Genomic DNA, 13,874 nt, shown 5'->3' with positions numbered 1-13,874 from the left:
AGTGAATTTTTCTTTTTGATGAGCCGTAGTATTCTTTTTTTTCTAGTTTGGAGTTTTTTTCTTTTAATTTAATTAAACCTGTTTGATAACAATATATATATATTTTAAATTAGGCTTGTTTTATTACAATTTCTTTAGTCTGTTTTCACTTTTCTTTAGAACACAATTGAATTCATAGCAAAATTTTAAAAACAAAAATAAGTTTTTAGAAACTAATTTTTTGTTTACAAAATTTGGGTTGGATTAATTTTTTTTTTTAACAAGTTATAAGACAAAATAACACATAGGTGTGGAACTAGTATTTGTAAATGTAATTTTCAAAAACAAAAAGTTAAAAATAAAATGATTATAAAATGAAGCTTTAAATTCTCGATTATTTTATGTTCATTTGTAAAAGTGAGAGGCTTATTTCCAACATTGTATCTTAAGGTATCTAGGAAAGATTAAATTTATAATAGTCTATCAACTTAAGCTTTTGAGTTATTGATAACTGATTTAACTGTATGATCCCGTTTAATCCAAGGAAATGAGAATCAATGATTCTGAATAAAAATTTTTATTCTTTTTTTATGTTGCTTATTAGATGATAGGAATGGAATTAATTGGTGTCCGCGATGAGATCTACCTCAAACTTTTAATCACTCCCGCAATTATAAATCTCATTACTATCAATAAAATAGTAATAAAATAAATTAAAATTTATTATTATTTTAATAAAAAATTATCAGAATAATATATTTATAACTAATTAGAAATTAGAAAGGAGTATCTTCTCCTTATTCTATTTACAGAGTTTTAGAAAACAACTTCTCATTCGAATTCTAAAAAATTTCGATTAAACCATACAAAAGAAATAATACTCGCACTTGGATTGATTTTCATTCCGATTTCTTCTCATTCCAGCCGCTTCTTTGTAAGTAAACGGGACCTATCCGAAGTTCTCATCCCATTAACTCAGTGAGAGAGAATATTCTTCCGACAATGAGATGGAACAAAAAGAATCAAACATAAGATATGGTGAGTGAGAAAAAAAACATCACTTCCCTTAGAAGTTCTCTTCCCATCACATTTCATCCAAATAATCACTCAGTTCGTTACATTAACATAATGCATAGATTTTTAGATTACAACAACAAAAAAACCCCATCCTTGGTAAAAGTAGGACACAACCCAATAAAAATAACCCTACTTCACCTCCAAAGGTTTTTTTTTCCCTACAAACAAATTCTCAATCTCAACAAAACAAAGATTGAATCAAAAACCAAAACCCCCATTAAAACCCTTTGTTATTTACAAATCCATCTTCATGTTGGCAACGATTTGGTGCCTGAAGAACCCTCTTTTTCTGGAGAACAATCTTCCACTGTAATAACAACATGGGGCAGTTCCTCTTCTACTTCTGCAACTGGTTTTATGGTTCCTTTATGAAGCAACTGAGGCTTCTCTGGCGAAACAGTTGCTTCAACTTTCTTGAAATGGGCTTTCACAGAAAGTTCGCCCACTGACTCAGACAAATTCTCCACAGATTTAACGATCTCGATCAATTTGCAAGCCACGGTTGCGTCTGGAATTATTGCCAGAAGATCATTTGAAGAAGAGGGATCGTTTGAGATTAGTGCAGTGGCGGATTTGAGCGCGTCTTTAAGATCGTTGATGGCAGATTTAGCGGCGTTTAGATGTCGATGGGACGAAGACGATGGATCGGCCATCGTCTTCATCGCTGTGGCCAATGCTTTCAAGGCCTTTCCTGATTCTGAACTCAGGGCCTTGCATGGAGCTTCAATCATTCTTCGGAATTCGGATGGGGCCTGCGGGTAATAACGTTCGAATTAGTGATATGAAATTTCGACGCTAAAACGAGTATATTTAATCTTTTATACATATTCTTCATTACGCCCAAGGAAATGACCTTTTAAGGGTTTGAATTCAAGTTCAAAAGTTTTAGTTGATTAGTGAGAGTCGTAATTTGAGAGAATCCGATAAGAGACCCAGCAAGGAATAATATAAGGGACCTAATAAGGGTTTATAATAGACATGTACTACTTTTCTTATTGCCAATTGATTTTGAGATAGAAAACTCTATGACTATTAATAAGATATCAGAGTTCAAACCACTCAAACGAGTATCCGCGATCGAGATATTTTCCTCTCATTTTCAATTGGTTAGTTTAGTGATGATTTAACGTGACATCATATAGTCGATAAAATATTGTTTGACAAAAAGTTTAGAGAAGGGATATGGGTTTAGTACTTGAAGTCGAGGGGAAAGGTGGGAATTGAGAGCTTCAATGTGGTAGGCACACTGCCGAGCGAAAGATCCAATTTTCAAGTATTGTTTCCATGGGTGGCGAAAGTTAAAGTTGCCATGTCTTGGCTCCCATCTTGCAAAATTTGCCTGCCAAAACCAAAAAAAAAATTAAAAAGGGTTAATTTTCTTTCCAATGATCAGCTGTATTCAACCCATTTTTTTCTTTTTCAACTTAAGTGTATTCAACCCATTAACTGATCTGACTGACAAAAAGTGAACAACCAATATTACAAAAAGTTAGTGGCTTTCATGTAGGGCAACAAGCTAGTGGGGTAAAAAACATTAAAAGGGTCATTTACCTAATTTCCTTTTGAATTAAAAAAAAATTATACTTTTTCTTAAACATATATATATGTTACTTCTGTTATTACATTAGCATGGTAATACGGTTAAGGATCCCAAATTGAAAAGACAAGAAATTTAACAAGGATTTATAATATAAATAGACTATTACTAATTGAAAATTGATTTTGAGATGAGACCTCATTAATAATATTGATATGGTATTAGAGCTTAAAACGCTCAAACAAGCACCTGGTTCAAAAATGGGATCCGACCAAAATCGATGAGCCAAAAAATAAGAGATCTAATAAGAGTCTATAAGTAGATTACTCCTCTCATTGTCAATTCTGGAATATACGTTACCCATTTGTTAAAAATGAAAAATAAGGGACCAAAAATTGAAATTATTGAAAGTTTAAGGATCAAAATGATGTTTTAATTTTTTTTTGCCTGTTTTTTTATCGGGGAGGGGAGAGAGAACCCACCATGGAATCTTCCATGCTTTTAGAATTAAGGACAGTTTTGTATCCTTGAAGGAATGACTTGTCTTTTTCCTTGGCAGTAACTTGCTGATCTTCATCTTCAAAACAGTGAAAATATTCCCCACCAAATCCTGTAAAAAGTTTTAACCTTTATTCCTTAGAACATCTAATTTCTGTGTCAAAAAATGAAGATCATTAAAAGAAGCTAAAAAATAATAATCAGAATGGCATTTTTTGGTTTTTTTTTCTGACCTTCAAGGTAATTGGCCAACTTGTCTATATTGGAAGCAACCGAGTTGTGAAGAGTTTCGCCAGCCCAAACTGGGCAAATTAAGATGGAGATCATGATGCAGATTGCTCCACCAGCAAGAATAGTGGACAGTCTCTGTTGAGCCATCGTCACGAACTCGTCGACCCGATACCCCGAAACCGAAACCATACTGAAAGTCAGTATGAATATCAGCACTCCATAGTCATATCTTGCTTTGATCCCTGGGAAGAACCTTGAGAATGTTGCTGCTGCAGCTGCAACCAACAGAAAGTTTTTGTAAAAATTCAGATATAAGTAATTAATAAGCATTTATAATATATATAAACTACTTCTCTCTCCATTGTCAATTTATTTTGAGAAGGAACCTCGTGAACATTGATAATCTACTAGAATGATATGATATTACATACGATCTTATATTAATAAATACGTTGTTATTATCAATTTATGGTTCTTTTTCAATTTGTTAAATACATAGTTTCATTGCCAAAAGTTAGGTTATTTTTCAATCTTCTCCTTTTTAAATTTTCAGTTCCATTTTACAGGTTATTGTAAAGTTAGGTGATTTCACTTTGCAATAAACATCAATTTTAATTCATCATAAATTTTATTGACTAAGTGAGAATTGTCCTACGTTTAAATTTATAAGTCCTAACTAGTTACTCTAGATCATTATGAATGTAGAGAGAAATGTGTAGAACGAAGAAGGATAGAAGAGTTTTTTTTTCCTCTTTTTTGATTACTCAGGAGTCGGCACCCTTTTGACCTTTATACCTTTATACTTGGAGTATGTGCACTGTCCCCATACCCGTACATACGCAATAAATCATTGTTCGGTGGAGTTGTGTTAAGAAGGAGGAAAAACTTTATGCAATTGGGTTGAAAAAATAAATGACTTCTAACCTTTTTTTTATCCTAAAATATAAATCCAACTCAATGAGGTGAACACTCTCATTTATAAAATTTAAAACTTTTAATGACTTCACCCATAGTTCACCTAGTAATATAATAAGTTTTATTACATCTAAAAACAAATCCATTATTGTTATTAACTTTTTCCTTTTTGAAAATTTTATTAGGTTAATCAATTCACCTATATTTAGATTGGTAAATAAAGAAACCCAATTAAGAAAAAAAAAACTACCTATTAGAAAAACAAAGATGCCCAAAACAATGGGCTCTCCCTTGTGTCCAGAGAGATTGGCTAAATGGTCAACTCCCACTCCCAAAGCACCAGCCAACAAAGTTCCCAAACCTCTATTCAGACCTTTACTAAGGGTAGCACCTGAAAAAAAAAAATTATATGAATATTAAAATCATTTATTCAACAAATATAACATGTAAAAAGCTTCCAAATTTGAACAGGATTCTTCTCATTTTTCAAGCACAAAAAATATACTAACCTACAGTGAATTCAAAGATGACCACAACTGTGATAACTGCCCAAATTCCAGATGCCCCAAAGCCATCATAGAGAGGCCTCCAATAGTAGAACAAGGAGACCAAAGTGAGAGCCACTCCAACTTTGATGGAGTGAATAATTCTTCTTGGATCATCTTGTCCAAGCTTTTTGATTCTCATGGCCACCTCCATGGCCTTGTTCTTCAGCTTGGTGGGTGCTGTCTTGATGTTCTCCATAGCCAGAAACCTTGAAGCTTTGAGAGAGGGAAGAGAGAGAAATGAGGGATGTGGATGGGAGAGAGGATTGCTTGGGTATTTATAAAGGTTTGGTGGCAAGTTGGAGAAGAATATTGAGATTGGACAGCATGTGTTGGTGTCTTTTTGTGGGTTGAATGGACAAAGATTTTGTTGTGTGAGAGATCAGAAAATGAAAGGACTAGGAAAGAGAAACACACATATTGAGCTGACTCGGATCTACTCGGTATATTTTCAATTTAGTCTTTATTGTTTAAAAAGTTTCAATTTTTCGAGAAAGTGGTACCATTTCATTAAGAGGTATGTGAGAAACATACATACAAAAAGGAAGAACCTAAAAAAAACTGTCCAGTTACAAGAAATGGTAGCTATAGAGTAATTAAAAAAAAAAGGTTTCAATTTGATGATTTGAGTTTTAACGTTTTTTTTTAACTATACCATTCTTATAGGGATAATCCCGAAAGTTCTCTCTAATTTCTCGATTAAATTGGAAGAAAATTTGAAAAAATGGCCGTTCTTCTACATTTCAAAAGGTGGTAGACTTACTCTTATACAATTTGTTCTCAATGGGAGCTGTATATATATAGTAGCATTAAAAAGCTAATGAGGAAAGGAGGGGGAGTTCGTCACTGGTTCGTCGAAATCTTGTTACCCTTTAGAAAGACAAAGGAGGCTTGGGTATCGGAAACTAGTAGAAATTTTGAGTTATTTTCTTGATGACTTTTATTCTCCTCCTCACTAAATATTATATTAGGTAAGCCTATTATAAACCAATATAGTTGGGAGTTGAATTGAAAAACATTAAAACATAAAGGATATTACATTGAAACTTTCTAAACGATAGGAACGGAATTGAAAAACTCTCGAACATTAAAGACTAAAACATATATCTAACCTTAAAAAAAACACCCAAACATTAGATACTAAAATATTATATGTTTTTTTTTTACTATGGATCTGATAAATTCTTATTTTATCACTGGAAAACAGGCAGCCACATTTTCAAAGTAAAAGCTAAGTACGGAGTTGTCTGTCTCTGTGTTGCTATAAAAAATATTTGACTCCCCCATCAAACTATTATGTCACTTTATTCTTTGTTTATTAAAATATGGAAGAGAGAGCACTTACTGCACGGATATGCTTTTAGGAGCTTTTTGCATATCCACATCACTCAACTCTATAGATATTTTATGCATCTAAATAGGCACATAAACATAATCTCATACATTTTTCTATTGCTTTTCTTTAACTCATATACCTAATTTATTGATATTTTATGCATCTAAAATATTGGCACATAACATAATCACCACCATAGCCTTTTCTATTGCCTTCTTTTAAGTAATTTGAAACCTAATCTCTGTATTCTTTTTCTTCAATGATTAGAAGTAATTGAGAAGTTTGAATTTGATGGTAGAGTATGATCAATGATAGAATAACTGATGCAATATGCAAAATTTGAAGGTGCAAGAGACCCATTTGATGATTGTCTCTTAGTCTATAGATATCACTCGTCGGGTATAATATAGTCTAAGAGGTCAACGTTTAAAAGGGATATAGATTTAGGCTTTTGATTTCAATAGTAATTTAATATGACATCGCTTCCAAGCCTGCAAGTGATAAGGGGGGATATTTATTAAATCGCTGTTGAATCAAAAGCTTAAGCGGATGGTTTATAGTAAATTTAATCATCAATTATTCATATTTTAACACTCTTCATCGCTTGTAGGCTTGATGAAGGCCCTACAAGTGGTTATCAAAATGAATGGGGGAGGAGTTGACATCGTAGGAATTAATTTGAACACATGACCTTTGTGTTCTCAACTTTCAAGGAAGATAATTGGTACCTTATCCATGAAACTATACTCGGATTGACATCTGTATCGTATTATTTATCAATATTCAGGGAGTTCCATCTCAAAACCAATTGGATATGAGAGTAGTCCATGTTTATTATAAACCTTTGTTAAATCCCTATCTTCTCAATGCTGGATCCTTAACCTGTCCCCTCAAGATCGTGATTCTTTTGGCTCATCAACCTTGGCTGGATCTGATTTTTAGATTGGATGCTCGTTTGAGTGTTTTGGACTCTGATATCATATCAATAATATTCATGGGGTTTCATCTCAAAGTCATGCACTCCCTCAAGTTTGAATAAGAATGAAAAACAAAAGCACTTATCTATTAAGGATCCCATATTGAAAAGAAAAGGGACCTTACATAGGTTTATATAAATATAGGCTACTCCTCTAATTTCCAATTGGTTTTGAGATGGAACTCAATGAATATTAATATGGCATAAGAGCCCAAAACGCTCAAACGGACATTCGGTCTAAAATGGAATCCGACCAAGATCGATGAGCCAAAAGAGCCACGCATACTAATATTATTCACTCAAAGCATGATTAGTACACAGCTTTAGAACTCAGTAAAGTTAATAATTTGATATTTGAGAATTAAAATGAAAAGTAGGGTTGAACTATATAGCTAGGTTCGAGGGAAGGTGCATGAGCATTATTAGTTGAGTTTCCAGGAAAGTGTGGTGGCTATACAAGTTGAACCTAACGCGCAAACTATATTATACCATAAAGGCAGTGAAGACTCTCTCTAGTATTCTTTGTGATTACAGCTCTAATAATCACTGTTTTCCATCAACTTGAGAGAGAGCTGTAGCCCACCATTTCAAATCAAAATTTACAAGAACTTGGCAAGCCAGATTTCACAAAGCAAACTTAATATCAATTCTGTGGTTGATTTACTTGGATTAATGGAACTAAATGGAAAATATTCTTTAATTACAGCAATAGGCACAACGAGTTTACCATTGGTAATTAAGTGGTACGTAGTTGAGATTATCGTTCCATGGTGATTTAATTTTGGATTCACAAATCTTTAAATTCCCAAACAAATGTACAACTTTGCATGCATATCAAGTTAGGCAATGTGTGTTTTCAAATCAACTTTGCATGCATATCAAGTGGAAGAATCAGCGATTTTAATTTCATCCCAAAGATGATATTTTGATTTGAAAGTTTTTGGAAACAGGCGGTTGTTTCTTTCCAACCAAAAATTCCAAAAGATAGAGTCAAAACATTATACTAGAGGACGATTCTCTACTGTTTGAGGGAGAGGAATGCCTCTCATATAAATTTTTCGATGCTGAGTAGGAAGCAGTAGTAGAGAGACATTGAAAGTTTCTACAAAATGAAACCTTAGAATATATGTGAAGTGGGAATAATGCAACAACTACTTAAGACATATAGAATTTATAGGAGTGATTTTAAATCTCGGAAACAACTTTAAGACATCAGATGACACACACTTAAGTTATATCCTATACTAAGGCTATCAAGTGCCGAACCTGAATGGGCTCGAGTCAAACATTTTCTTAGGAAGGGAAAAAATCTTACGTTCTAACTTTATATACATATACATATATATATATATAAATCTTATATAAGGATGCAAATAATGTACTCCTACGTAATGAATAAAGCATTGGTTTTCCACACTTGTGTAGTGTTTTTTCCATTTTGATTTCGTACAATTTTCAAACATGTTGGTTCTAATTCTAATTTTCAAGCACGGGAAATGTTAGAATTACATTGATTTTACAACTAGCGCGCTTTTTTCTTTTTCATTTTTTTTAATTTTTGACCAAACAAGAATATTTTTTTTTTTAGTATTTTACAAACAGAAGCTTATAAAAGGTAAAAATTGCAAATATTTATTTGAGTTTAAGGTAAACACTGCAACACTTATCTAAGTTTGTTAAGGATTGTACATTTCTTTTTTTAAAAAGAGGTACCATTTCATTAAAGGTATGTGAGAAACATAAAAAATGAGACCTAGAGGAAGGTGCTCCAATTAAGAGAAATGATACTGTTTTGATATATATCATAATTACAAAAGAGCTTTGATTTAGAGGATCACGACGATGCAGAGACTCTTATATCCTCCCAGAGATTAGTAACGCAGTTATGTTGTCTTTGAAGGTGTCGACAGTTTCTTTCTAACCAAATATGCCAAATGATGGCTCCAATATCATTGAAAAGATAAGAGACCTGATCACAAGAAACCTGACAAGAGTTTAATATAAGCGAGCTACTCCTCCCATTGTCAATTAATTTTGAGATGAAATCCTAATATCTTACCAATTGGTTTTGAGATAGAATCTTATAATAATATTGATACAATATTAGATTATTATTATTATTTTTTTTTTTGGAAAGATATCATCAATTCATTGAGAATTAGAGCCCTGATCCAACAATTTGATACAGTATCAGAGCACTGGTCCGATAAAAATGGGATCTTAAACCCAAAAGGGACTTAACAAGGAGATGAATTTCTAGGTAGGTGGCTACCATGAGGTTTGAACCCATTCCGAACAACTCACGATGGTTTCCTAAAAAGTAGGTTACTTTGACATTATTTGTACAATGTACATTAACAATAACAAAAAGTCAAGACCCAACTTCAAACAAACAACCCTTTCAACCCATTGAAAAGGAAACCTAAAAAAACAAAAAAACAAAATAAAGAAGATAAAAGAAAGTTATGGATGAAGTCAAACACTTAAATTAATATTATTGAATAATGATATCATCATCCCTGCACTTAAAGACACAAAAATTTAGTCACCACTACTTCCTGTTAAAAGCATTCACTGTCATCACAGAGAGTGAGAGAGTAATTAAAGAGATTGTTTAAAATTTTTTGAGCATTAAATATAGAGATGGTTTAAATTTTTAATAAACTTTGCTAATTAAATTAACACTTAACTGTGAATTTAGATTGTTAGATTAATAGTACCAATCTGATCCAACATATTGATTCGTGGAATAAACCTTGTCATGAAGCACTAATGATCAGTAGGATCTGACTCAATCGAACAGGGACTTTGCCCATTTTACTTTTCCTTTACAAAACCCTAACAAAAATGGAAACAAATTCTGCTAAAGCAATATGAGTAGAGCAACAATATTGTGACTCGTTTCCATTTTCGTTAGGTAAATGGGACTTAGTTTTCTTGAAATTAACTCGGGTTGAACTCTAAGAACGTTCTTTCGTTAAGTAAATGGGACTCGTTAACATGTGCATTACTCAACGGTGAAGATATTCTAATTGTCTAAGAAGTTGTAGATTGAATATTCCCAATCCACACACACCATATTTGTGATATGATATTATATATATATAAAAAGACAAGTGAGCACATCATATGAATCTATTCTCGACCCACCTCCTCTTACAATTCCAGCTCGTATTGATATTAATATTCATGGAGTTCCCTTATCTTTTCAATGTGAGATCTCTGACAATATTCACTAAAGAGTCTCTTGCTAAACTTCAAGAAAGCAGAACAAACAACACTCTGTAGTACAATGCTATTTGGCTTCGTTCTTTGCAATTAATGTTTGGCTAGAAAAGAATGATCGGACCTTCTCAGACATTTCCAAATCGAGTGCTAATTTGTGGAAAGATATAAAAATCTTAGGCCTCATCGGGGTCTTCCAAATCTCTCCTCGTTTTTTTAATTATAACATCTCTACCATTTCAATTAATTGTGGGTGCTTTTCTTGTTTTTTTTCTTCTTCTCTTGTATGCTTCTCACATACCCTCAATAAAATGATTTTTAAGTCCATTAATCTTATAATTTCACTCCATCATTCCTTTAATTTATTTTCTCTACTTTTTGACAAATTTTTAAAAATATGACATGTTAGTTCTAATCCAAAGTCAAAAATTGATAAATAATCATTCAACACAAAATTTTAAAATGAATTATTAGAGCAACCCATACAAATTTAAACTAATAATTCATTGAACTATTATTTTTAATTTAATCGTTCAAGGCTTAAGTTCATAAAATGTAACTTTTAAGTACTCACGTATTTAGACATATTTACAATCCAAACAATTAGATTTCTTCCCGAATATCATAATTTAGGTCATTCATATTAGTGTCTTTACATTCTCGTAACGAAGGGGGTTCTGATTTGTACAAATGGTACTTTGAACTTGTAACGAACATGAAGACATTAACGAGACTTCTTTATCTTTTGAGTTGTTATGCTGGATCGGTCGTTCAAGACCTTTGGTCTCTATCTAGACCTGATGAAAAAAATGGGACACTTCTTATGGACTCGTTGAGAATGATTATGATCTAGTTCATGGCCTATTCGGCCGTATAGAAGGCGCTCGGAGAATCTCGTTGGTTTGACCGACGAATTAACTACGTGGGAAAATGGATTGAGCTAAAAGCACACCACTCCTTCCCCTCGTCAACTCGATAAAGCGACTTCGCTCCTCGTGCTTTGCTTGCCTTTCTGCTGATGCCTATAGCTTTTCCCTGCCTTTGCAGGGTGGTATCACTCTATAAATACTGGGTCTACTGTTGCTGAAACTACTTGTTCAGGGTAAATCATAGGAACTACTGCATTTGGCTCTGCCTTGTTTATGGACTTGGAAAGTTGTACAAAACCCAACAAATAGAAAATCATGATTAATGAGGATGAAATAACAATCCTGAATACATAACCTCCTGCTCTAATATCATGTTAAGATCATGAACAAACCACCACTCAATCCAAATGCTTCTGACGGGTTGGATAAATTTAATTCATATGTGAATATCTCAACATCTACTACGTAAAATCTTTTTGGAAGGACTATGCTCGGATTGAGATGCCAGATTCTCACATTTTTATATTGACCTAAATAAAATTGTTTCAAGTATGAGAATGCGTACGAATGTACATTGAACCCCATTTTGGTAGATAAATTTAGATAGAATTGATGGGCACTTTTGTCTTTCACTTTTTGCATTTTAGCACACACCCAATTTTCCAAGATTGGCATCCAAGTTGGCTAAGATATAAGTGGATGATACAGCTAGCTACCCAAGCCAAGCCAAGCAAAAGCAAGATAATGCTCAAACTTCTTTCTTCATATTGTTTTCATTTTTGGATACAATGCTTCTAAGTTTATCCACAGCTTGCATTTTTTAGTTCATATGGAAATCATTGAATGTCCTTTGTTTCACAAAGAAACAAATGCTGAAGTTTTGGTTTTCTTTGGGGAGCTTTTTGTGAGGGAGATTGATGGGGGCATAGGTTATTTATTTATTTTTAATATATGTATATAATAATGTGTACTGGTAAACAGATGGATTCATGAGTTCATTTTGAACAGAAAATTTATTCAATCTTTTTATGGCCACACTAGTTAGTAATATTGATAAATGTTCTTAATCGGATAGGACAAAGGATACACAAAATATCCTCCAATAATGATTTAAATATGGTAGAATCCAATAGTCAATACATTTGTGCTTCTCCTCGTGATGAAGTGTGAGTTTGAATACATATACTTGTAGTGTAATACTTAAAAATAATTTAAAGTGACTCACCTAACGTAGAATTCTAATTACTAGTTAAGAAATGTATATATCTATGATCAAAAGGTTAGGAGTTCAAATCTCCACTTTCATATTGTTGAACTAAAAAAGAACATATACATATTTATATATATAGAGGGCAAAAGCGAATACTATGTGTCAAAAAGCCAATTAGCAACATGGGTCAGGTCAAAAACCAATCCAGCATAACTAAGCGCATCGAGAATGAAATCGAGTGTTCATAAACGCCTTGTATGCCTCAAGGAACGACTCAGGACGTTGTTGCACCCCTTATCAGTGACACAATGGGAAGTGGATGATAGCAATGGTCCCCATAAACCCTTGGCGTGACATACCACTCTCCCGTGGAAGCTTGAGTTTGGGGAACTTCCCCTCTCTATAGAGATTTATCATATATATATATATATATATATATAAAGCAACCCTGACGAAGATAAACTATATCTTTCTTACACACAATTCTTTGTGAGGATTTGACACACACTCTCAAACAGATTCTCACCCTCGAGATTACTGTCTTCTTATTCTTTATGTTACATACCCGTTTGCTCCATGCTTTAGTCCCAACTTAAGCATCAGAGTGCAACAGTAGAATACCACACCGATGTTAGATTCTCTGTATGCAAGTATCGCAACTTTTGAGATGAAGGTGTACGTGTGAACACCTGCATGCATAGTACCCACATGGAACCTCACTCAGAAATCGACATCAATTTTCAACTATGATAATACCATTAAAACGGAATAATACTAGAACGACACGCGTGATTAAAAACAAAAACTTTTTTTACGAGATGACATTTTTAATGTTAAATGTCCCTCTAATTCACTTTTTTTTTTAATTAAAAAATCTATCTAATTATGATTATTATAGGGCACCTCATATCTCACTCAATTTTTTTTAGAGGTAATCTACTCATCAATTTTAATTATCTCACATGATATTTCAAACGTGTCAGGCTACCCTTTCATTATTCAATTTCATTGACAATGGTGAGTAAAGATTTAATTGAAACATCTTCTTGTAACTTTTAAATATTTTATTTAAATAATGTATTATACTTCTCAATGATATAATGATAAATTTAGAGAATGAAGAATTGAGAAGATTTTTCCTCCTTAACAAATGTGATATTGACTAAATAACAATTTAATGGACTACTAGGAACTTCTTAACATGATGAATAAGGAAATATGAAGTTTATTTTATTAGATATCCAATATATGAATTAAATTTATCCAATCCATCCACTGTCAATGATTTATTCATTCTTAACATGATATCAGAATAGTAGGTCATATATTTGAACTCTTCTATTGTTGATGGAAAGTTTACGTTGTAATTACACAACTTTTAAATGTTGGAACCATTTTGACATACTAATAAATTAGCTCTAGTTTTTAACATTAAGAAGAATATGGGGGAAATTTGATGATGAGACTTGCATCACA

The 13,874-nt window shown here is 32.8% G+C and overlaps 1 protein-coding gene across 1 annotated transcript; it reads right to left on the bottom strand.

Moving 5' to 3' along the window:
* Positions 1-1,040: 1,040 nt before the first annotated feature.
* LOC111019370 (aluminum-activated malate transporter 8-like) lies at positions 1,041-5,018 on the bottom strand. The gene is made up of 6 exons (XM_022295744.2): positions 4,747-5,018; positions 4,488-4,628; positions 3,325-3,597; positions 3,076-3,203; positions 2,252-2,395; positions 1,041-1,808 (listed from the first exon to the last, which is right to left on the bottom strand). Exons 1-6 carry the CDS (start codon positions 4,979-4,981, stop codon positions 1,305-1,307), a joined length of 1,425 nt encoding a protein of 474 aa, XP_022151436.1. The 5' UTR covers positions 4,982-5,018; the 3' UTR covers positions 1,041-1,304.
* Between the last annotated feature and the right edge of the window lie 8,856 nt (positions 5,019-13,874).

The sequence above is a fragment of the Momordica charantia genome, assembly GCF_013281855.1.
Source record: "Momordica charantia cultivar OHB3-1 chromosome 5 unlocalized genomic scaffold, Mcharantia_2.0 BLBB01000005.1, whole genome shotgun sequence".
Classification (NCBI taxonomy): Eukaryota; Viridiplantae; Streptophyta; class Magnoliopsida; order Cucurbitales; family Cucurbitaceae; genus Momordica; species Momordica charantia.
The sequence above is the reverse complement of the archived record's forward strand: the minus strand, read 5'-3'. Positions and strand labels throughout refer to the sequence as shown.

Coding starts and splice junctions, on each gene's coding strand:
- LOC111019370 (XM_022295744.2), bottom strand. CDS start 4,981: ATGGAGAACATCAAGACAGCACCCACCAAGCTGAAGAACAAGGCCATG. Junction 3,204..3,324: donor GTTGGCCAATTACCTTGAAG/GTCAGAAAAAAA, acceptor AACTTTTTACAG/GATTTGGTGGGGAATATTTT. Junction 2,396..3,075: donor AAAGCATGGAAGATTCCATG/GTGGGTTCTCTC, acceptor TGGTTTTGGCAG/GCAAATTTTGCAAGATGGGA.